Here is a 25,083-nt window from a genome sequence, read left to right as displayed (position 1 = left end):
GATCACTAAATGCAAACAGAAACCCATGAGCAAGGTAGCTGTTGGGAGGGAGCCTGAAGAAACATTGCTTGCTGTTAGAGAGAAAGGAGATAAAAGCTGTTGAAAGCTGCAGTAGGACTTGAGGTAGTAAGTCAGGACCTCAGATGAGCCACATCTGATAGTGGCTAGAAATGAGTAGTTGCTGTGCACCCTCAGTAATGTATCTATTCTCATTGCGTGCACCAGTTCCATATCTGTTTTCCTTTTCTGCCCGTTATACTGAGGCCATGTAAGGAGCTCTGGCTGTATGGCGGTGGGGAAACATCAGTTGAATTTCAAAGTTATTAATATGCAAAATGATTTTGCTTCTGCTTTTTTTTCTTTTTATTGGCTAGGTGCTTGTTTGTGTGTTCATCTGGCTTCCGTCTTTTATTGTATAAATCTGTTGTAACTTTGTAACATTTCTGATAGCAGCAAAATTTAATAGGAATTCAAATTTTCTTTCTGCTTGTCTAGATCTTGATCTTGTTTTGCAATCTAGCAAAAATAGTGTTACGGGATCACTGTGTATATATGTGGGTGGAAGGAGTCCCTCAGGAGAGGGACTGAGAAATGAAGATTTTATAATAGATACCAACAGAAATTCAGTTTCTGGTGTGTGTGTATTTTGTGTTAAACATAACGTGTAGCTGTTAGTGGGAAATACTAGGAATGGCAGTATCTCTTGCTAGTACAGGATTAGAAAGTTAATGAATGTTAAGGTACTCAGAAGAGTATAGATAAACTTTTTGTGTGTGTGTGTGTGTGATCCCATATAGGAAGAAAACAGAGTAAAAGCTGAAACTATTAATTCTGTAGTTTTTTTTGGAACCGTTACTGGAAAGTTATATCTTTCTCTGAAGCTGGGTATGTTTTGTCTTGTTTTGTTTTTCCTCAAACAGCAGATCTGGAATGGATGCAAGTTCTCTGGGAGGATTAGAACTGTCTGAACATACTCCTGGTCTACTAGGGAATACCGCCATGGCAGCTGGTCTTGCAAATGTAGGAAATACATTTGGAGGTCCACCTAGTTCTTTAGTTTCTAGACCTAGTAAATTCCAAAACTCGCCTATAGAAGATGATGATGATGTAGTTTTTATTGAACCTATCCAACCGCCTCAAAATTCTACATCACTGATAACAGAACAAAGGAACGCTGCATTTACATCATCCAAAAATGATGAACTTCAAGGGGAAGATTGCAAAATGCTTCCTCCTCCAAAAGACTTAAATTCACAAAAGGGGAGCATAAGTGAAACTATTATTATTGATGATGAAGAAGATATTGAAACAAATCAAGGACAAGAGAAGAATGCTTCCAGTTTTAATGAGCGAAGACTTCCAGAGTGTAAAAATAGAACCAACGATATGGATTTCTCAGCTTCCAGTTTTTCAAGAAGTAAGGTAAATTCAGGAATAGGTGGTAGTGGTATAACCACAGAACCAGACTCTGAAATTCAGATTGCTAATGTTACCACATTAGAAACACGTGCTGTGAGCTCTGTGAGTGATGGTCATTTAGAAAATACTGAAGGGCGTGACATGAACTTAATGATTACACATGTAACATCACTGCAGAATGCCAACTTGGGAGATGTTTCTAACGGACTGCAGTCAAGTAATTTTGGTGTTAATATGCAAACATACACCCCATCTTTAACTTCACAGACCAAGACTGGTGTAGGACCTTTCAATCCTGGTAGAATGAGTGTGGCTGGAGATGTATTTCAAAATGGAGAATCTGTGACTCATCATAATCCTGGTAAGTTACAATTCTGATTATTTTCTTAAAATGTGAAAATACATAATAGAATGTTTTGATTTTTTTTGGCAATTGAACTGCTTTAGTTTATTAATTTAATTCTCATAATTCTCATGGAAGATCTTGGTTCTCTTCATTCCTATGACAGCCTTATCTGTGACTCTAGAATAAAACATTCTTGATAACATGATACGTTGCATAAGTACAATATCCCAGTTTAGCAGGTAGTGATGCTTTTAGATGTCTTGAGACGTAAATATTTTTATCTAAAGAGCAAAGCTTTCTTTATGACTTCAGTGTATCCCTTTAATTCGCACAAAAAAGGTAAGTGTATCTGTGTAACTTTTATACCTTTTTGTGTGGTTCTATAACTAGTATAATGCATCAAAATTATTTAAATAAGGTTTATTTTACAGATCTGTTGTTGTGCCATCTGAATATAATTTGACATGCAAAAAAATTAATTTGAAAGTCTGATCTTAAGTCAAAAGTAGTTAACTGTCATAATGCATTCCATACTGAGCAGTTGTCAGTATTTACAGTGCTTAACAAAATGGGATACAACTTGTAGACTTGCATATTCCTGCAGTAAGTTATACGCACATCATAAATGCTATTTTGTCAGCTGTGATAATATGCATTTGTCTTAAACACTTACATTTATGAGTTGGCTGGTTTTGTTCTGTATCTCTGTAAATTACGGTATATTGTCTCGTGTTTTAGCGAGTAAACAGGTCTTGCTAAAAATAACATGGGGCAGTTGTGAATTGTTTTCTTGAATTGCTATTCTATAGAATTTAAGCTTTCAAGTTTGAGCTTTTAACTTAAAATCTTACAAGTTTGTATACTGATACTCCGCTGCCCCATTGGGATAGAAGTGGGAGTGAGGAGGGAGGGTTACGACTTTTGCAAAAGATTTGGCTTCAGACTAGTTAGGGTCATTTTAAAAGGAAAATTTAAAACAATTAAAATCCAGATGCAAAAGGCACTTATTAATTCACAATTTCTTAACTTGCTAATATGCTGATTAAAACATATGGACTTTCTGCCTACTTTTCAGGAAATATTTAAGTAGTATAGTTCTTCAGTTTGGTGATACATCACCAAATACACTTTTGCAAAAGCGTTAATATCTTCTGTGTTGTACTATGGAAATGCCAGTATTGAAACTAAATCTTTAAATCAGATGTTATATTGTGTTCTTTTTTGTTGTATTCATCTTAAACCTAACTTCAAGATTTGACTTTTGAAGTTGAAATTTGGGAAACATTTGTGGTCTGGATGTCTCACTGAATAACTTAGAAATTCATCTTTTAAAACTAATACTCTCACTATTGATAGTTGATTCCTCAGACATGGAGTACGATTATTGTGCCACCACAGATGGTCAAGTAGTTGTGGATGAGAACTTAAAAGTTTTTGTAGTTTTTGTTACCTTAAAATAGTGCTGTTGTTCCCCCCTCCCCCCTTTTTAAGGGGAAGTGCTTATGAAGAAAATTAGCATGTACCTTTCCTGAGAAAGGGTATGAGCAATTTATTTCAAGGTGTACAAATGCAGGATTTTATTTCCTATGCCTGTGGTCTCTGGTCTCTGTATGTGAATATTTATAAAGAGCAGTAGGCTCAAAAGGAGACAGGAAGGGCTGGCACAAGTAAAAAGGAAGGAGAAAAATGCAACGCGAGAGAGAAATGAGAAAAATGACCAGGAACATGGAAAAAAAGGAGGAGAGAAGAGGGAAGACAGCTATAGTGGGAGTGGCTTTTATTCAAGAAAAAGCCTGGAAAATGGTAGGTTTGGGTCATTTACAGTTTTTATGTACTTATAGACATGTACAGGAAAGATTTTCAAGATACGTATTTCAATTTTCTTTTTTTTCCCCAGAAGTTGCCTTCTTTTCTTCTAGGGACTGTGCGTGTGCTTGTCAGCAGAAGTATCAATGTCTGCAAATCCTTGAAGGGAGGGTGGAGAGAGGACAGAGCCAGGCTCTGCTCAGCGGTGCCCAGTGCCAGGACAGGAGGCCATGGGCACAGCCGGGCACCCAGGAGGCTCCCTCTGAGCACCAGGCAGCACTTCTGTGCTGGGCGGGTGACGGAGCCCTGGCACAGGCTGCCCAGAGAGGCTGTGGGGTCTCCTCCTTGGGGATCTCCAAAAGCCGCCTGGACGTGGTCCTGGGCAGCCTGCTCTGGGTGTCCCTGCTTGAGCAGGAGGTTTGGACTAGATGGATTCCTGAGGTCTCTTCCAACCTCAGCCATTCTGTGATCCTGTGATTTTTTTTTTTAATTTTTTTTGCTTCCTGTATGGAGGATTTGAAGTCTTGAAGATGAAAACCAAGAGCATTATTTTTCCTGATCCTTATTAACAAAGGAACAAGGACATGTGTTATCTACATGTTAGAAAAATAGTAGATCAAATCTGTTGCTAGTGAGGCTCCTCAAAAATCTGCTGTGTGTGGTGACAAATGCATTATAGGTTGTTTGGAAGATTTCTTCTGGATTAGTGTTAGTCTGTTTCCCTGAGCGAAGTGCCTCACCTATGTGGGAAGAGGTAGGTAAATAACAGCGAACTTTGTGTCCCACACGTTAATTCAAAACCCAATGTCCCCAGTAAGCACTATAGTATCTATTTCATGTGCTTTTAGGATGAAATTTAGTTTCTCTGAATGGAATCCAGTTCTTGTGCATCAAAACTGCTCTAAGAGCAGAACCAACACAGTAAATTGACGGCTGCAATTTAGAATTGTCCTTATCTGAACCAGGTGATTAATGCAGAGGTAGTTGAGTATGTTTCAAGAGCTGCATACCTCTACAAAGCTTTATAACCACCTTCCCCTTCACCCCTGCCCCAAGTTGTGCTGATAGTTTCTTCAGCTTCGTTAAATAAATAAATAAAAATTTAAAGGCATCGTTTCACTGAGCCTTTTTTTTCTTTCAAGATGGCTCTACAGATGAATGTATTGGGTGTGAGTGAGGGTAAGGAATAATTTCATAGCAGTTTAAAGCAGGAACAAATGAAAAAGAATGGGAACACCCCGAACAGCCATTATAGTTAAGAAATTGAACATGAAACTGTATGGTCTCATAAATGTGACCATTAGAGGAGAGAGTTGCAGATAGAAACCTGAAGGATGAAGACATAAGGGCAGTGGGGCATGGAAACTGATCAGGAATCAGCTAAGGAAGTGTGACACTTCTCAGTTCAAGGACATGAAAGACAGATTTTAGAGGTCTTTTGTAGAGCATGCAAAGTGGAGGAGGAAACATGGTTAAAATGAAATGTGAGGAAAAGTCACAAGATAAAAATGTTATGAATGAAGGTGTGATATGGAAAAAGTAAAAAAATAAAAAAAAATAAAGGAAAAGCAATAAGATATGTTCTTGTGACATGTTTGTGGAAGGAGGAATGCAACAAGATGTCAACTAGGGGAGGCCTTTTGAAGCGTAAGATAATAAGCAAATACTAAAATCATCTTAAAGAGGTACTAGGAAATCATGATAAAAGTTTCAAACCCAAATGAGCCTAGCAAGTATATGTTTTGGTGAGTGGAAGTTGAGTGCTTAACTAGAACTACAAGCACATGTAATTTTACAGCACATGCTGCATGTTCCTTATAGAGGAGATACAAACTGTGCTCCCACTTGAAACCTCTTTCTACGAGGAGGATCTGAAAATATTTTGTGGTATTAAGGTGCTGTCAGGATATAAACAGCTGTCTGAGGTAGTTCACATAACAGTATAGAAAAATTTGAAGAGGGCACTCGGGTGCATTTTAACTTGAGCACTGTGCTAACATAACTTAGATAGTCAGTGTAGAGACTTGTGCTTTAAAAAGTAAACATGTTTAATGGTTTAAAGGAGAATGTGTTTTGTTCTGTTTCCTTTCTCTCTTCTCCCCACCTCTTTGTTTCCAGCCCTTCTCTTTACCCTCAAGCATTGCAACAAGTTGATTTCCAACTTGTATTACGTGTCTGAGAAATAGGACATCCTTGACAGCTGCCAAGTCACAATGGGAAATGATTTCCACTTGTTGAAGAATGTTTGTTTGTTGCTGTAACAAGAGTTCTTGAAAATTTGTCACAAATTTTTTTTAAAGCTTTGCAGTAAAATAATAAAACCCTTTATGAAAAAAAATATTTAAAAAAATACCTTCTCCTCATACAATTTAATGAATGATTATAAACTGAGATAATGTCCCTTAATTACAAGTTATGGGCAGTTACTAGAGTCTGTAGGTTAAGGTTTTGTTGTGTGAAGTCTTAGGATTTGAAATAATTTTTATTTGATTGTTAATGCTAGTTCAATAACATTGCGGGAACATACTGAAGTAGGATATTAAAGTAGCTACTGCAGTAGGACATTAAAGGCTTCAGACTTTTTATTTAGCTACATTTATTTACAGTAAATTCAGTATAAACTTAAAAATAGTAGCACAAGTACTGCCAAATACAGTTGTAGCTGTGCAGGTGAAATGGTAAGCAGTAGTGAGATACTATTGTAAGTGTTTGGAATAACAGGCTTGAAAGGTAAGTCCCATGTGCTTTGATGGTACTTGAGGTAACTGATACATGCTTTTGGAAACGTGTGTAAATGGTTTGTTGTAGTGGAAAGAAGTTCCTATTCAGGTTTTCTTTCATACTTACATAATATATCATTATTGGCATCCTTCAGAAGCTCAGAGTTCCTGAATTGTGGTGATAATTGTTTAAAATGAAAGTTTACATTCCAAGAAAAAGCCTAGAAATTCAATTTTATTGAAGGGCAGTATTGTTTGTTTTCTTTTTTGTTAGAACTGTATTTTCTGGTCCAAACCAGGTTATTGAACATGTAATTTAACAGAAGCATGTGATGTTTCTAGGTGCATTTTTTTTTTTCAATAGCAAATTTTACTTAAGTTCTTGTTATGCAAATTGTTCTGCAAAATGTTGTGCTATAAAAGGTTGGCTAAAAGTGACATAGTTACATAGTAGTCTATTGTACAAAAATGCAAGTAGAGGGCTAGTCAAGTCTGGAACACAAGGACATGGAATTGTGAATGTTATGGAGACTCATTTTTAGGTGTGTTGATTTCTTTTGAGGAAGACTTGAAACAGTCATGACTTTGCCATCTTGTAGATTAAATGGTACTCACTGCATTGAGAAGGTTAAAAACAAACTCCTGCAATAACCAGTGACATAAATGCAGATCCCAGATGTGGACCCACCCTGCTTGGCTTTGACTGCAGTACAGTTCTCTTGTCTGGAGACTAGACTAAAAGACTAGTGGGGGGGAACCCCAAATCAGGGATTTATTACTGAGGCTAAACACATCAATTGCTAAAAGCTTGCTTTAGAACAAAATAACTAATGAAATTCCTAACGTTTCATGGTTTTATAGATACATTTGAGAAGTTTGTATCTCAAACATTGGTTTTGAAATTCTGTGTTCTCTGTTGGTCTCTCTTTTTAATTGCAGTTGGTAATTGCAGTTTTGTTTGTCTGGAGATACAATTATCAGTTTGCAAACACAGTGCAAGTGAATTGAGGTCTGCCAAACTTGTCTCAAGGTGTAGAATGGGACCATCCTGAGACTTAATTGATGTTGTGAAGCTTTCTGCAACAGTGGAGAGTGGTACAATGAAACTGCATTTTATTGTAAACCTCAGATTCTAAAATAGCATCTATTTTCTGTTGTCAGTTCCAATAAAAAAAATAATCTATGGATATTATTCTCTATATATGTACATGTTTGTTCACTTAACCTTTTTTTTTTTTTTTTTACCTGAAGATTCTTGGATATCCCAGTCAGCTTCATTCCCTAGGAATCAGAAGCAACCAGGTGTGGATTCTTTGTCACCAGTAGCATCACTTCCTAAACAGATTTTCCAGCCTTCTGCTCAGCAGCAGCCTTCTAAACAGGTTAAAGTCACATGTGCAAACTGCAAAAAGCCTTTACAAAAGGGACAGACTGCGTATCAGCGGAAAGGATCAGCTCACCTTTTTTGTTCTACTACCTGCCTCTCATCATTCTCACACAAACCCACTCCAAAGAAACTTTGTGTTATGTGCAGAAAGTAAGGGATTTTTTTATTTTGTTTCATATTAGCAGCTAAATCCAGTAATACTTGAGATTCTCATGCATTTATGAGAATTGCTCTATTAATGATATAAAATCTGTCTATTGAAGTGCTTTATATAGTGTCAGTTTAATGTTTGGAAATGAATTCACTGTGTACACTGTAACAAAATAAGTCTATCAGTGTTCAAGTTCAGACTAGGGCAGATATTTTATGAAAGGTAAACACTAAAAATTGCAGATTTTTTATAAGACAAGGTGTCTAGTTATATCCCATGCCAAGATACATTCCTTAGATACAATATTTATCATTAAAAGAGTGGACCTTGTGTTACATAAAAAGCTTTCATTTTGATAGCAAAAGATAGAAAATCAGGAGATATAAAATGGGGTAGGAACTAAAAGCAGCTGGAGCTTATGGGAGTTCTTCCACTGTTTGTAGTGTGTAGGGAAGAGGTGCTTTGGGCTTGTCCCATAGAATAGGTGCAACTATGGCAACATTTGAAGTTGAAAATAACTTGAGCAGGTAGTAGAAGAGTGACAAGCATACTTTTAGGAGGGTTACTCTAAATTATTGGATAGGTTTGACTTGCAATTTTTCATTATTTCCAAAACTTAAAATTGCCAAAGAAATATCTCCATAATTTTACTCTTGTAATGTTAGGTGTACAAACTAGCCGTGCTATCTTGTTCTTTCAGTGTACTGATAACTGAGGTATTTGTACTTTCTTGTGTATTTTTTTCTTTCAGAAAAGTCCCTCAGTCTAGTATACCCTGCACTGACACTGATTAAATGGTGAATTCTTACTGAACTTAAAAAAGGCTTGCACTAAAGAATGCCTGTATGCCTTTATTAATATATGTTTTAGAGAGGATTATTTCTGCTTAATCACAGATTTAAACTAGTAAACGTTTTACATTAATATGCAATGAATTGGTTGAATGGCTTGTATCCAGATCTCCATCTTTTTTTCTTTCTCTTGAGATCAGTAAAATTAAACTATAGAAAGTATTTATATCCTGCATCTTCTTATCTTGGTACACTGTAAATACCTCAGATTTAACATTTTAGCTCTTTTAAAACACACACAAAAGCTCAAATTCTCTCAACCCTTACCTCTACAGTGCTAGTTAAGAGCACTCTGTACTCTTTCTGTTGGTTTGTACATGTTTGTACACCTATTTCTTTTTTTTAGAAGTGATCTGGCATGGTAAATATTCCACTAGCTGTATCATATATAAAGATGAAGATTAATATTTTTTTTCCTGACTGAAATCTTGAAAGCTCATGGCTAAATTAATGCTCTCTTGCAACTGATTCTTCGGATGTACTTGTTAGTGGATACGTACAAATGAAAATGATGAGAAAGTATCTTATTTCTAGCTTCTTTGCATTTAAATTAGTTTGTATAGTGTTTGATTTCTAGACAACATCTGTGAAGTCATCTTCAGACAATTTTAGAGGTGATGTTGATCTTCACTCTTCCATTAGCATTCAGCTGCTCATTCAATCACACTTGATGGAAGATGGAACATGAACTAAATGGTTCCTCAGTAGTATGGCTTTATTATGAAGGCCAATCTTATCCAGCTTTTTTGCTTTATTGCTGAGTTTTTGCTACCTCATTGTAGCAAACCAGGTACTCTGTTCTGAATTTGCATTTATGTTCTTTTCCTACTAATGCAGAAATGGTATTGTCAGGTTGCAGTTTAGTGAAAGAATATGGAACTCTAGCAAAATGTAGGAGATGTTGAATGTAGACTGGAGCAATGATAGTAGTTGATATGTCACAGGTGACTTTCAGAGGTAATGCTCAATTTTATCTTCAAATATATAGATTAAGTGGAGAAGGTGAAGCTTAAGATAACTTGAAGAAAAAATAGATATATAGATACGCACCCTTATCAGAAATAAAACTTCTACATCTTTTATTGTAAATCTTTTTAAATAACACTACAGAAATAAAACCTTTGAAACTAGATAAATAGCGTAGGAATGTTAGTAAGAAGAAAAGTGTAAGAAATGCATTCTCCTTAGTGTTTATAAAACTCAAATTTTATTGACTTTGTTACTTCTTTTTGACCTCAGACTCCTACGCTTTGAAAGTTACAAGTGTTTGTAAGTCCTTATGGAATCCAGCCAGAAACTGAAAGCTGCTCGGGGCAGGAGCTCTGGCTTTGGTTTGCAGATCAGAAGTGATAGCAGTCCCAAACCTAAATCCCTTCTATCTTGCCAAAAGGCAAGCCAAAATCTGCTGACTTTCCTTTGATGGGAGGCAGGCTTGCAAATGTTAATAATATACAGGGGTGGTACAAGTTTATTTTTGTAGAGCCATCAAATGATTTGGTTTGGAAGGAACCTTAAGGATCACCCAGTTCCAACCCCCTGCCATGGGCAGAGACACCTCCCAGCAGCCCAGGTTGCCCAAAGCCCCATCCAGAGCCTGGCCTTGAACACCTCCAGGCATGGGGCATCCACAGCTTCTCTGGGCAGCCTGTGCCAGGGCCTCAGCACCCTCTGAGTGAAGAATTTCCTCCTAACCTCTAATCTAACTCCCCTCTTTTAGTTTAAAACCATTCTCCATTTCCTGTCACCACACTCCCTGACAAAGAGTCCCTCCCCAGCTTTCCTGTAGGCCCGCTTTCAAGGGGATCTGTCTAGGGACCATACAGCATATTTCCACTCATCCTAGTTTCAGAGTTCCTATATATGAGTGTCTGGGAGATGTCTTTTCCAGTTGATGATCAATCATAATATCAGTGAAGAGCTAGACTTGACCAAACAGTTTTACATTTATTCTGTCTAATAGCACTTCCTGGATGTTGACTATTTATTTATTTACTTAATAGGCAGATGGGTAGACTTCTTCTGTTTCTTCTCCTTCCTGCTTTTAATTTATGGCCTACGATAGTTTGGGATTGAGCAAAGCTACCAGTGAGATTGTCTTCAGATTTGGGAGACCTGAATCCAAGGGCTGACTGAATGTGGTGTTAGCTACCTTCAGTTTGCTCTGTGTGCAGCACACAGTTGAAGATCAAAGAAGTTTAGAATTAACTTTAGTGGAAAAAGTGCAGCTAGAAGAGGATTTGTTCTACTTCAGATTAATTTTATTGGTTGTTACTTCTCTGGTTTTATGCATTAGGTTGGCGCAGCTTCGTGGGCAGCTGTGTTAACTGTTAAGGTGCTTTGGAACTTTAATGGTGTTAACATTTAAAAATAATGATAAAACTAGGTTTTATAGTGGTATAGTTTTAATAATTTTGATTACATTTATAAATGTAAGTATGAGAAAACAACCTTCTCTATTCCCTTCATTCTATGCTGAGATTAATACAGGCAATGGTGAAGTTCTCATATGCAAATAAAGACCATTTCTCATCTTTTACTGTAGCTCTGAATTTCTTGTATGAAATTTAAGAATAGCTTTTGCGTGAAGTTGCCAAAGAGCTAGTTTAAATTCACCATATTCATTTTTGGTTTAAGATTAGGTACCAGTTGTGGCAATCTCAGTGATGCATTAGTTACCTAGTTCTAGAATAACGTAATAAGGAAAAAAATAACACCCGGTGAGGGGTGGAGGGGAATATGTTTTTACACAGGAAACATTGTATTTGGAATGCTGACATTAGTCATAGAAAAATTTATTAAACTTAGTGTTTGACATGTGACTAACAATTACACACCCACAAAGCTGTTTTGAAATATGAAATACAAGCATTTGAAGGAAGAATGCATGTTACAAGCTGTAAAGTGTTCTTATTTAAATACATATAATTATACACATACATTCTAGACGTTTTTTTCTATTTCAGAGATATAACAACAATGAAAGGTACCATTGTTGCTCAAGTTGATTCAAGTGAGTCTTTCCAGGAGTTTTGCAGTACATCCTGTCTATCATTCTATGAAGATAAACAAAATCCCTCGAAAGGAGCTTTGAATAAATCAAGATGCACTATCTGTGGTAAACTAACTGAGGTCTGGTTGATTTTGTTGTTCCCGTCTTGTTCTCAGTAATGAAAATAGCCAGAATAATCTTGGTTTACAAATATTCTAAGAGAACTGGAAAAAAAGGAAACTTGAAACGATTCAGCATTTTATATACACTGAGATAGGCTTAATATACATGAAGAGCAAATAAAGAAATAATTTGAGAGAAAAATTACTCTTGTTGACTTTATTGGACTTTTAAGAAAGTGCCTTTGCTGATATTTTTGTACCTACTGTCAACAATTTTATTGAGCATTGCCTCTTGTAATTATAACATGGATCTCCCTAGCAGAATTGTCATTAAAAAGTCACGATTTACAGAATTAGTTTTTACTGTATATATTGAGATACTACACAAACGTTTTGAGGTACATACCGTATACTTCATTCTAAATTCTCATTAATGTATTTTCTCTTGATGCCATTACTGGGGGCACTGTAGTTCAGGCTAATGTATACAGTTTTCAGTGCATATGTGTCTGGCCAATCTTTGCATGTTTATTTTGTAAAATTACATAAATTGATATTCAATATCCAATTATTACATCCCTCCCTGTGATCTTGGCTTTTAGGCTACAAGAGCAAATGGGTCCAAGATTTTGCTTATAACTTTGGAAACAAAAGAAATTTCTATACTATGGGATCAGTCCTTGAATTACTCAGCTAGTAAAATCTGTGGGTTTTTTAATATAGTTTTGTGCTTGAATGCAAGATTTTTGACTTCTCTTGTATCTTAGGCAACTTGGTACTTTTGTGGTGACGGAATACTTTTATTCTTATTTTTCAGATTCGTCATGAAGTTAGCTTTAAAAATATGACTCATAAGCTGTGCAGTGACCACTGCTTCAATAGATACAGGATGGCAAATGGTTTAATAATGAATTGCTGTGAGCATTGTGGGGAGTATTTACCCAGTAAAGGAGCTGGAAACAATATTCTTACTATTGATGGTCAGCAGAAAAGATTCTGCTGTCAGAACTGCGTTGGTGAATACAAGCAGGTAATTATTTCTTAATCTATAAATTAAAATTAAAATAAGCATTAATACCCCTTAAATTTATCCTCTTGCTCATAATGTGGTTTTATTCTTTATTAGGAGTCTTAAGTAACAAAGACTAAAAATATGACGTTAATGCAAGTGTGGGCAAACTAACCTAAATGGGCCTTCTACTATTGTTTTTTTGATGTTACTGTAATAACAATACTTATTTGTTATGAACCAAATATCATTGCAATTAACCTTTCTGTTAATAATTTCTTTTTTTCTAATGGGTGTATCATTTGTAATGGGTACATCATTTAGGAGTATGTTAAAAGCAAGGCTGACACAAGCTTACTGGTTCATAAGTGATAACTTTTTTGGATTTAGCTTTTAAGCTATTAATAGCTTTTAAGCTATTAAAACATTCAAAAATACACAGGATGTGTAGGTTGGACATTGCTGTGAGAATATGCTTACACGTTGGCTATGTACCTGTACTATGTCTCTTCTTCACTGTACAGCATACGATTTTGAAAATGATAGTTACTTTCATTCTTCCATGTCTTAAATTTTGTGTTTTTATTTTCTTTACTTGGTTTGGGTTTTATTTATTCTTAAAATTGTTAAGATAGCAATACTTGTGGTTCAAAATGGTACCAAATCAAGAAATCGGATGGCGAGTAGTGATGCACTTCACATATTACAGAGCTAAGTAGTGATGCACTTTATATGTTACAGAGCCAACTTCACTCTGAACCGTTCATTGCTAATGCTGGTTGGAAGGTTTAAACATTAATCACACTATTTATGCTATGATAACTATTTCATAGTTGTGAAATGTTAAATAATTTGGGGATTTTGTTAATTTTATTGTTTGATCCATACTGCTTTGAGTTTTTAGGGATAGTGTTATGAAATGCAAAATCGCTATTTTACTAGCAAGGAATTTCTGTGCTTTTTTTTTTTTTTTGAAGTTAACTCTTGAATATGTGAGTGGCCCCAGTGCTGAATATTGCTTTGGGTTCTTTCTTCATCTCTTTCCATTTTTGAGAAACCAATGACCTAAGAGAAAAGGGAGCCCTGCACTGAATGTGTATATGATAAGTTTCTTAATGTTAACATTATTTTTGTTTGTATTTTCTCTTTGGACATTCAGTTTTACTACTTTTGGGGTTGGCTGTTCTTGTGTATATGCAATGTGCATACAGCAATTCTGGAAACGTGCATATGTAAATAGCGTAACTGAAAACGTAACTTAAGCGTTGTTCTTTTGTCACAGCGAAACCAAAAGGGACAGGATAGGTTTCCAAGATACTAAAAACATAGGCATGCCCAGAAGCCATGGAAAGACTTGAAGAAACGTTGAATACTGTCTCTCGAAGAAACAAAAAGGCATGAGATTAACTTTGAACTTGAGACATTCCCACACAACCAGTATAACATGCACTGCATATGGAATTAAGAAATGAACGTGGAATTTTGAGAGGTTGAATGATAAATCTGTACTTAACTCTCATTACAGACTGTACTCTTTGTTTAGATATTTCTGTATTTTGTGTTTAGATATGTACTTGAGAAAGATATGGGTAGCAAGTTGTATATGCTAGTTTGATTTGGGGAAGAGGAGCAGTTTGCAGTACCAGGAAATCTTCGCTAATAGTAAGTGGGTATTGTGCGTTATTGTGCGGATCCTTAAGAGAACCTTTCAAATTGAGAAATGTGTTGTTTTGGTGTACTCAGTTCTGACAGCAGGTTTTATTCAAACAAGTTCTTAGTTTTTTTTTGGTGGAAATATTTGGTACTGGGGAACTGTAATAGGCTATGAGAAGCTTAACTCTAGTGCTCATGGACATCTAGTTTGGACTGGTGATTAAATGTAATTCATAGCTGGCAGATTTCAAATGTTCCTGGAGTTGTGTGGGTTTTGGGGGTATTTTTGATATTAAGAGAAACTAGAACTATAAAATTAGGAGCTTTTCTTAGTGTATGTTGTTGTAGGTGTCAAAGTTGCTCAGGGTACAGTTATTTCAGAGTAACTAGTTGTCTAGCAAGATTTATTTAGATTTGAACTTGCATTTTCATTAAGGTTTTTGAACTGAATGTATTCAAGGAGTTCTATTTTTGAAAACAAGTTTAGACTTTGGAAAATGTCACTGGTAAATCATTGGGCCACAATTGGTAAATTACAGGTTGCTTAATTCAGTAGTAACAATGTTTTCTTGGAAATCTTTGATTCAGATCTGGCTGTTAAAGGAGAACTAGTGAAGGAGACAATACGGGAGACTTTACATGTTGAAATAAACACATTGGAGCCAATAATACAGGAAAAGTTGATGTGTCATTTGATTACAACATTGTGTTGTGCAACTGATTACCATGTGTGACATAACAGTTTTAGCAAATGTTTTCTTACAAAAAATTGTAAAATAAATAGGTCTTATTGGTACGAGCTTTGTATTAAGCAGTTTATTTTGTAAATGTCATAAGCTTATCACTATACATTTGTAGTAGTAAGTAATAAATGAAAACTGATTTTCATTACTTGTACCTATCTATATACTTCATATTTTTTTAAATAAATATTACACTGATTTGAACAATTAATTTTCATTAACTTATCATGGACATTTTTTCTTCCTGGAATGAGAAATGAAAATTGTGCATAATAAAAATTACTGTGGCTCTTGGAATGGCCACCGAGCGCAAATAATCCACTGTTGATGAAGGGTTTCTTTCCTCTGCTTTAGACTGCATTGGTGGGAGGCAGGGAAATAAGGAACTGTTATTCGTGGGGAGTAGGTCGTCTTCTGAAGTGCCTAAGTCACACTTGAAAGTGATGGATGCACATAGCTTTCTATGGACTATTTTCAGAACCTGCTTTAAAACTGAGACAAATGATCTTGAATATTACGTCCTGTGTTCTGCTTTCCTAATGGTTGTTCTTTATCTACAACTGATACAATTACAGAGCTTAAGTTTCTTTTACAATGACAAATTTATGAAAGATAAATAGACTAATAATTTGTTAGGACTTAAGAAAAAAATCTACATATGCATAGCCTATGAAGCCTATGAAGAAAAAATTAGTTACCCTGATAGTACAACAGCCATTCATCAAGACAGCTAAGCTCTTAAAAAATAATAGAGAGAAAATAATATTAAAACCTTGCTCCAAAACCAAAATCATTGTGACAGTTTAGATAAAATGATGTCAGAAGAAAATTCGTACCAGAAGCAGGTGTTTTTAAACCTGAAGGTGACTACTACTTCTAGATTGAACTGCAGTGCAATAGATAAAGAATTTTCAAACTCTTCACATCTAGGGGGGCAAGAAGGACTTGAAGAATGATGCTGAACAAAAGAAGTAAAGAAAACACAACTCTAGAGGTGAATGAGGTAGTCATGTCTCTGTCAGATACTATATTGCCTATGTAATTTTGGAAATCGTAAAATATTTTGATTCCTTTGTGTAGGCATCTCATAATTAAAATGAGAATTTACACACAAAAAAAATCAGTATGCAACAAATTGAAAGAAACCCCAGGTATGCCTGCCATGAAGATATTATCCAAAGCAGCCACATACATCATTTCAATGTTTTTCCTCCAGATACTATTGGATATTCTCCGTATCCACAAAATTAGCCGATTTCCTTTTCAAGGCAGTTATGATGTTTGTTGTACCCTGGTTGGCCCGAGCTGGGTACAGGCCTGACAACCTTATTTGAAGGATCAAGTGAAGTCTGTGACTTGACTTGTGCTACCAGCCATACATTCTAATTTTCTGCTCTTCAACTAAGATAAGGCTGAGTCTGATTGTGTCTTCTTCTATAGATAAGTCTTTGAACTGTTTTGCTTACTGGCCTGATCAATCCACAGTGTTCTCAATTCTGGCATGAAACGTGTTTAACGCTTTACTAGTTTAACAATGTTACTTTTTTTTTATGCTTCACCTTTTTTGTCTTTCTTGATTCCTCAACTGAATTCTTGCTAGAATGTCCTTGACCTTGATTGCTTCGGGTTCTTCTTAAAAGCAATGGTCTTCATGTGCTGTCAAAAAAGAAACGGCTAGAGCTCCTTGCCCTTCATGATTTCTTAATAGTTGAGTACCAGGTGAATGCAAACCAAATGGGTATTTTCCTGGCTGGAGAGGATGCTGCAGTGTCTTTTCATCTTGTGAAAATTTTCCTTCAGCACTTCAAAAAGGTGGTGGCGTCACCGTCCCTGGGGGTGTTCAAGGAAAGGTTGGACGTGGTGCTTAGGGACATGGTTTAGTGGGTGACATTGGTGGTAGGGGGATGGTTTGACCAGGTGATCTTGGAGGTTTCTTCAAACCTTAATGATTCTGTGATTCTAATGATTCTACGAAAAAGGCCATTTGGTTGTCGTCTTTGATTAGATGAAGACTTCTTAAATGTGCTTCAAGACTAACAAGGCTATGCCATCCCTACCAGCTCTTCGCTCACAGACAGGCAATAGAAAAAGCCTAACCTAGGCAGCTGCAACTCAAATGTGACGTTTTGCATTCTACTCCTTGCCTAGCAATTTCTTTTGTGAAATTGTGTTTTTACCTGTGTGCAGAGGTTTAGGAACCTTTGTTGTATACAATGACATGCATGTCAGTTCTGCAGTTTAGGATTACTATTTACACAGAGCTTGTATTTACTCTCACAGAAAGTATCAAATCTACTAGTATAAATTTCTATGGAATGCTATGCTAGAACGTCTTATTGCATGGTGCTTCGGTGGAAGTGTTCAGGGTTTTTAACTTGTCCCATGCAGTGTCTGTTCTTTCTCTGTGCTCTTGTTATTAAGATGAATCTGTCCTATTTTTTTTTCTTGGTAGTGCAATTAGCTATGAAGTCTCCTGCTTCCTGCAGTAGTTACTGCTTTTTAAACTCTTGGCAAGTGTCTGTGTTTCAATAAATACAGCTGATAAAAGCAGTAACTGTGAGGTCTGAGCAGCCTCTTTAAATTGAAATATTAGAAATACTGACTTTTTAAAAAAATAAAAATATTTCTGGTCTCTCCAAAGAGACAGTGTTGGGGTTTCAGCCAGTTCAACTGAACTGTGATTTGATAATGGAACCTCTTCCTCATGTAGTAAACTACTTCTGTCTTACTTCAGGTAATACCTAGTCTGGTACTAAGTTGTGTCTTACAATACTGATATTAATACTGTGTACACTTCCGCAAAGTAAAAAGCATCTAGCTATTTCCATTTATCTCTCATGGTCAAGATGAAATAAATCTTTACCGATCAAGACAGTCCACTTCCTTTCCTTCTTGATCTGTATGGGGTGAGGTTTCTTTGTTTTTGAGGCCTCTTAATTTTTATACCTCCAGTTTCTTGTGTCTCAGATGTAAACGAAATCCCTCTAGAAATTTTATATATATATATATATATTTGTACCTCTTATGTACTTGAGTTTGTGGAACCACTTATTTGACCATTTCTGCTTTAAATGTTTTTTTCCCACATGTAGAACCTGTTGCTCTCTAATTAAAAAATAAACAAATCCCCACAACTATATAACCAGGCTACTGAAGCACCAGAGTTGTTAGTAACTGTTCAGGATATTCCCATTCTGTCTCACCCCTATTTTAGTAGATGGGATGAGATAGGTTAATCGGAAATGTTAAAACAGCCACATACTTCTGAAGAAAAGTACTCAAGGCATAATTGTGAGGTGTAATCTGTATGGGAGCACAGGAAGTTGTTATGAAGAGGAAGCAAGGAGGGGATATGACTAGGTATTGGAGTTAGGGTAGATGCAGCAGTGCACTGATGTGGTTACACCTCGAATGATTGGAGGTAGAGGGGAAAAGAGAAGAGGCAAAATAAACATGAAACAGAAGGAAAAGCTTTCATATAGTTAATGTAAAAGTAAAATTTTTGAGGTAAGGGAAGAAGGGATTTTTCAGCTCTTATTTCCTTAAATTAATGAAGATAAATGTCTGGGGAGTGGGAATGAAACTGGCAAGAAGAGGGAGCACTGGAAGTGGGAGATGCCAGAGGAAAGTTACTGGACATGTTAATGATTTGGTTGTTTGTGTAGTTCAGCTGAAACACCAATTACTTGGTGTTCAAGAACCACAAAAGCAACTGTGTAAGAGCCTTTGCTCTTAAGACATGGGCAAATGCTTTTGACGTGTTACTAATCTTAACCTTAAGTTGGAGCAGGGAAGAGTTTATTCTTTGGGGTAGAGATGGTACGGGTGTGGTATTTCAAAAGGCTCAATAAATAATATGGTTTCTTTTTTCTTTGCTGTTACAGATTCTGCTGACATCTGGTTCTTTTCTTAGACGTGTATTGCTTCTGGATCCATCTGGACCATCCTTCTTTCAAATGAATCTGAAGCAGTTTAGCTGCTTCTTTCTTGATTGCCTTTCTAGTGCATCTCTGTTATTGTAGAACTCCATGTAGTGAATATCTCTGCTTTTCTACTTCCAGAAATTTTCCGTTTTCTTTCTCATTTACTTTTCTATTTGAACACAGGTTGTCTGTGTGTCTGTCACTGAATATTTTCCTGAAGTTTTTCCTATTTTTATCTTATTTCTAATTCTAAACTGTTACTCTGTGAAGATAGTGGAGAGAAGCTTTTGCCTGGATTGAGAAGTATGTACAGGTCTCTTATGTGGACTGTATAAACAGAATTGCAAGGCACTTCCTCCAGTTCTAAACACATCTTTGGGCTGCTGTATGGCATTGTAGCAATCAGCTGGTCTAATGTTCTTAGTCAACTGGTCTTTGCGTGGGAGAGATTGTAGCAAGAATGCTCTTAGGCTGCAGATGTGTCCTTCATTCTTCTGAAGGAACATGAAAGAGACCATACTGCTCTTCTCAATGGAGAATAAAAGCTCGTAATGCAGGTGCCAAGATCTTAGGCACTAATAGCTTTATTAAGATACTCCTGCAATACTCCTGCAACTGAAAGGTTCAAGAAGGGAGACTGTAATTAGTTCTAGTTTGCAAGCAGAAGTGAACATTATTTCTAAAGTACCATGAAGTTATAGTATTGGTCTGATACTTATTTTTGGGCTTGATCTTTATTCTTAGTTACGGTATGTACAAGAAGAGCTCCAGACTTCAGCTTTCATCATCCCTTTAGTAAGATGCAAAGGTAGACACCTTTGCTGATAATGACACGAGCAAAAATTCCTCAGAAAGCCTCCAAATGAATTTCCTCTTATTTCTCGGAATTTGGATTTCTGTTGCCACAGTACTGTTATTCCTGGAATATATCCAATTCTTCTGTTCTATCTTGTGTCTTGATAGCCATTGCTGTAGTTGGCAGTTGGAGTTTAACACTATCCTAGCTGACAGAATGAAGACTTGAAATGTATACTGAATTAATGACTCCTAAGAATTTGCGTGAAGTGTTTTACCGTATTTCTTTTGTTAGTTGTTTACCATGAGAAGTAGACCTGGTTTCTAGGATTAAGCCTATTATAGAGTTTACAAATGTCATGAAAGAGTGAGTGATTTTACAATCAAATGGAAGAAGACAAGAATGTTCAGGCTTCCACTTTTGCTTTGGACTTTATGCCTTGGAAGAAATCAAATATGAATGTGTTCTAACTAAAATTAGGTCATCTCAATGCAGAATCTAGGTGGAGGAGTGAGGGAGAGATGTAGTCAGACATTAAGCTTCCCCTCATCAGAGGGTATTATGCTGTTGTTTTCTATAATTTTTGCCCGTAGATTAACTCTTTTTATTAGTAACCTAATTGACGCTATTTGCTAATTCTATAGCAGTATTTTTCTTGAAATTTTCTTAAAATTGCAGGCCATAAATATACTCATAGTGTCATAGGACTCTGCAAAATCTCTTAGGGATAGCTTGGAGATGGAGGTTTTTGAATTTTCAAGAAGAGGTGCATGGAAGGAAAATGTCGGATATTTTCTCTTGCTAGTTGATTCTGAGCTCATTCCATCTTTGAAGCTTTGGAACTGAAGCAGAGACTAGTTTAAAATGTGCAAGCTTTTGTCTATAATCATTCTTGTCTACTCCTGAAGTATCATGGAGAGTACAAGTATCATGGAGAGTGCAAGTCAGTCTTTCATCTGGAATGGAAGGATGACTGCCAAACAAGCAGCTATGGAAAAAAATATTTGGGTGTCCTGATGGATGACAAGATGAACAGGAGTTAGCAGTGTGCCCTTGCAGCAAAGATGTCTAAGTTCGAGGGCACCTCTTGTTGTGTCCACTCCCCTGCTCAAGCAGGGCCACTTGGAGCCAGCTTGTCAAAGACCATATCCATTTGGGATTTCAGTATCTTGAAGGATGAAGACTCCACAAGCCTCTCTAGACAACCTGTTGCTGTATTAGCAAGAGGGTAGTCAGCAGGTCAAGGGAGGTGTTTTTTCCCCTCTGTTCTGTACTCCAGAGACTGATGGTGGAGCAAGGTACGCAGTTTTGGATCAACCTGGATGAAAAAGATTGACAGAGTAAAGTAAGTCTGGTGGAGAGCTACCAAGATGTTTAGAAAGGCTGGAGCACATGACATGGGAGGACAGGCTTGGGTAAGATTAGTTTGTTTAGCCTTGGGAAGGCTAAAGGGAGATCTAGGGGATTATATGGAGGTCGGAGTTGGAACATTCATGGAAGTGCGCAGTGGGAGGTTGAAAGGCAACAGACACAATTTGAAAACAAAGGATTTGATTACATGTAAGGATTTTTTTTTCTTTAATTTATGGCAGTGGTGAAATACTGAGAGGTTGTCCAGAGAGGTTTTGGAATTCCCGTCCTTGGACATACTCAAATTTGACAAGAACTGAGCAGCTAGCTCTGGACTTGCATTGAGATGGAGGTTGGACTTTGACCTTTGGAGGCCCCTGCATGATTCTGTGTTTCTGGAATGAGGAATGAAGCAGTTATGTTTAAAATAAAGTCATGAAGTCTTGTATTTTCTGTTTCCTTCCCTCTTAGTCAATAATGAAGATTTTGGCATTCCTTGTTTAATTTTTCTTTCTACCAGTAAAGTTTTTTGGTCTCATGACCACGATACATTAACAGCACTGACACAGCTTTACATTTTTCTTCATTTCCTTTTTTTTTTCTGAACACATTTTTCCTTGTGGATAGTTAAAATATTCAAGTTGAACTAAAAAGAAAAATCTTACGTAGTAAGAGAATGAGAACAACTACTGGTTCAGAGCAGGAATTGCAATGCCTGCAGTGTATGTAGGTGGACATACAGGGAACAGTAAGAACAGGATGGGTATATTTATGATATTTTGTCCTAAGTATTTTTTTTTTTACTTCTGATTCTAGATCGAGGGATCCGTTAAAACTCGTATAACTTTCCATTCACATTTTAAAATTAATCTCTTCAAGTACTTCTGCAGTTAACACACATACAATGTTAACATCCATGATGCTCTTCAGTAAGAAGTTCTGCTGACCTTGTTAGGTGAAGAACCACCTCCTGCTGTTTGTTTTTACCATTTTTCTGTTGAGCGTCATATGACTTCCTGTAGTTCTCATCTTGGACAAGACAACAGTTGAACCATAGTGACCCTCATACCATTCTTGGTTCTGTGGATCTGTCGTTACCATAATTTGTCTTGCATCCAGGCCATAAATCCATGCCTCGTGATTGCTCTTATGCCCAATGTGTTAATGTAGTTCTACTTAGTTTCTATCAGTCTTCTGTTTGCTTTAGTCCAGCTTCAAGAATACTTCTAGAGAAAGGATTCTCAAATTTTACTTTTTCTATGGGTTGAAACTAATACTGCAAATTCTTAGAGATGGAAGACAACTTACGTCTGTCAGATGATGACAGGATGAGGAGTAATGGTTTTAAACCAAAAGAGGGGAGATTTAGATTAGAGGTTAGGAGGCACTCAGAGGGTGCTGAGGCCATGGCACAGGTTGCCCAGAGAAGCTGTGGATTCCCCATGCCTGGAGGTGTTCAAGACCAAGTTAGATGGGGCCCTGAGCAACCTGATCTAGTGGGAGGTGTCCCTGCCCGTGGCAGGGGGGTTGGAGCTAGGTGATCTTTGAGGTCCCTTCTAACCCAAGCCATTCTGTGATTCTATTGAGATGAATGTGAGAGTACAAAACTGTGAGAGTCTCATCTTGACTTTTCGCACTTGAGAACAAGAGAAAATTCGTGTTTTGCATTATGGCTGTCTAAAAACATGGGACGATACAAGGATGCCTGTTGATATTGTCAATGGGGAAAGCCTTTCTGTTGGACTACTAAAAAAAAAAAAGGTGCAATGCAGCTGTATAATGGTGATTGATTAGTACTTTCAGGTATTTTGTCAGCACTTTAATTTCTTTTATAGCAGTGTTGTACTTTTTAGTTTTTGAATGGTTTTAATATTCAAACTTAGAAGTTCGGGGAATGCTGAAAAGAATAATAAAAATACACCAGAAGTTCAGCTTGAAGGACACAATGATGAGTCCTTGGGAGTGATAAATTTGAAGAGGTTTGGAGCTTTTTAATTTTTTCCTTCACCGCTGTCCCCCCTTCACTCCTGTAACAACATATGTTGAAATTGCCAGTAATACAGAAATGCTTAAATTCTCTTAAGTGCTGTGACAATAATTGTGAGAGAATCTTCTGCATCCTTGATTTCTTTTGGGGGAACTCATGGTCTTTGTACTGCTAGTGTAGTTTAAGGTTCTAGGGAAACTCGGCAGATACAAAAAAAAAAAAAAAAAGGTAAAAAACCTGTCCTTTCTAATTTTGGAATATTTATAAGCAAATTGATACTTCGGTTCTGGATTTGGTAGCTTTAACAGATAGTAAAAAAAGATGCTTCTTGTTGCTTTTAAGTCTGAAAGATCTAGTGTCAAATCAGTAAACAACTCCAGTATTATAAGGATATTTGAAATTCAGAAATAATGGACATGCTGGTGCACTGTACTTAATGTGCATGAGCCTTCCTTGACACCAGTTAAATTCTGACATATTGAGATACTGGTTAGCAAATGCTTTTTCTGCGTCCAAGGGGTTTTGTCCAAACATGAAGTCCTTTGATACAGTGAATCATGTCCAGTTATGCCTTCATCAGCTTACTATAAATTCTTTTATAATATATTATATTTTCATCTTGATATAAAGTTGTTATGGTTTTGTTTGATTTTTATTTCAGACCAAGAACTTGTGAGAGCTCCACCTGCCTGTACGTTGTTTTCTGATTATATTCCTTAATGCTCTTTGTTAAGCTATGTCAGCATATTTGCACCAGTGCTTCTAGATTTATATTTCATTTTGTTCTAGAGGTACCAAGGCTATATGTGTGTGCAGATTTTTTGATGGTCGTTGTTCACTGAAATTTTTTCAAGAAGTAAAGTCTTATGTAAAGAGTGACCTCCTATGTTCTCGATGGTATAACTTGAAGGATTCTCAGTTTTCTACTTTCCTCTTCTCAGCATGCCGGAGGAGATGAGTGAATATTGGCAGAATAGCTGCAGCTCATAGAACAGTACAATGGTTGCATTTAGCTCGTGGTACTTAGTGTGAATTTTTTCAGTATTGTGGCTCATTAGAAGGAGTGATTACCAGGTACTGGGGAACATTTTTAAAGGAAAAAAAAAAAAAGTCAGATGGGAAAGAAGAATCCTGGAACTATATAAAATATTTTACTTTAGGTAGAAGCTTGCTATCTTGGCACAGATTCCTTTTTGGAGGAAATCCACAGCAAAGATTCCATCAAAGTGTTGTGCAAATTTTGAAGTTGTTGAAGTATCTTTAAAGTTTGCTAGTCTGTGCAAGATGCTACACCCAATCTGTGGTAGAAGCTTGTATGTTTGTATGTTTACACATACTCATTTTTAATATAGGGAAGATATCATCTTATGCTGCCCTAAGTTTCTTCTGTGTTTGTGAGACTGGATTTAGCAAGTTCTCAAATGTAAGTAACTAGAGATGGGAAGACCAAAGATATCCACTTAAGCTTCTGTTACTTTGATCAAGGTGGAGCAGACGTGAAAGATTCGTTGTATTTCTTTTCCCCTTAAGCCTTGAAAAAGAGGAGAGGCAATGCCAAAATCATTCCTGAACAGAAGGCGGGAAGAAATCTTACATGCCGAAGTGTCAGAAGGGTATTTTCTAATACCCAGTAAGCAGAGATTGTCTGATCTGAGACTCGTGATTGTTGAAATTCAAGAATTATTGTGATTGCTATCCAAGCCTTTATAAATTTCTGTGGCCAGGGAAGGTGTTTAGACGTTTTTTACTGAAACTCGCTTTATGTTGCATAGGCTACATACTTCACTGTTAGGTAAATAATAGGTGTGGCAGGTCAAAACTACTGATTTTT

General features: G+C 36.6%; 1 protein-coding gene across 13 annotated transcripts in view; it reads left to right on the top strand.

Annotated features, from left to right (window-relative positions):
• ZMYM2 (zinc finger MYM-type containing 2) overlaps positions 1–25,083 on the top strand; it is a 91,842-nt gene that overhangs the window by 20,316 nt on the left and 46,443 nt on the right. For 6 of the 13 annotated variants that reach the window (XM_080590214.1, XM_080590212.1, XM_080590221.1 and 3 more), the window contains 4 exons: positions 921–1,780; positions 7,543–7,828; positions 11,644–11,809; positions 12,609–12,821. In XM_080590214.1, the coding sequence (XP_080446340.1) occupies positions 931–1,780; positions 7,543–7,828; positions 11,644–11,809; positions 12,609–12,821 (1,515 nt within the window). In that variant the 5' untranslated portion in view covers positions 921–930. The remainder of the gene's footprint in view (positions 1–920; positions 1,781–7,542; positions 7,829–11,643; positions 11,810–12,608; positions 12,822–25,083) is intronic. The other 7 variants (XM_080590216.1, XM_080590209.1, XM_080590219.1 and 4 more) reach the window with 3 other exon arrangements.

Source organism: Anser brachyrhynchus (genome assembly GCF_964034855.1).
Source record: "Anser brachyrhynchus genome assembly, chromosome: 1".
Lineage (NCBI taxonomy): Eukaryota > Metazoa > Chordata > Aves > Anseriformes > Anatidae > Anser > Anser brachyrhynchus.
The sequence above is the reverse complement of the archived record's forward strand: the minus strand, read 5'-3'. Positions and strand labels throughout refer to the sequence as shown.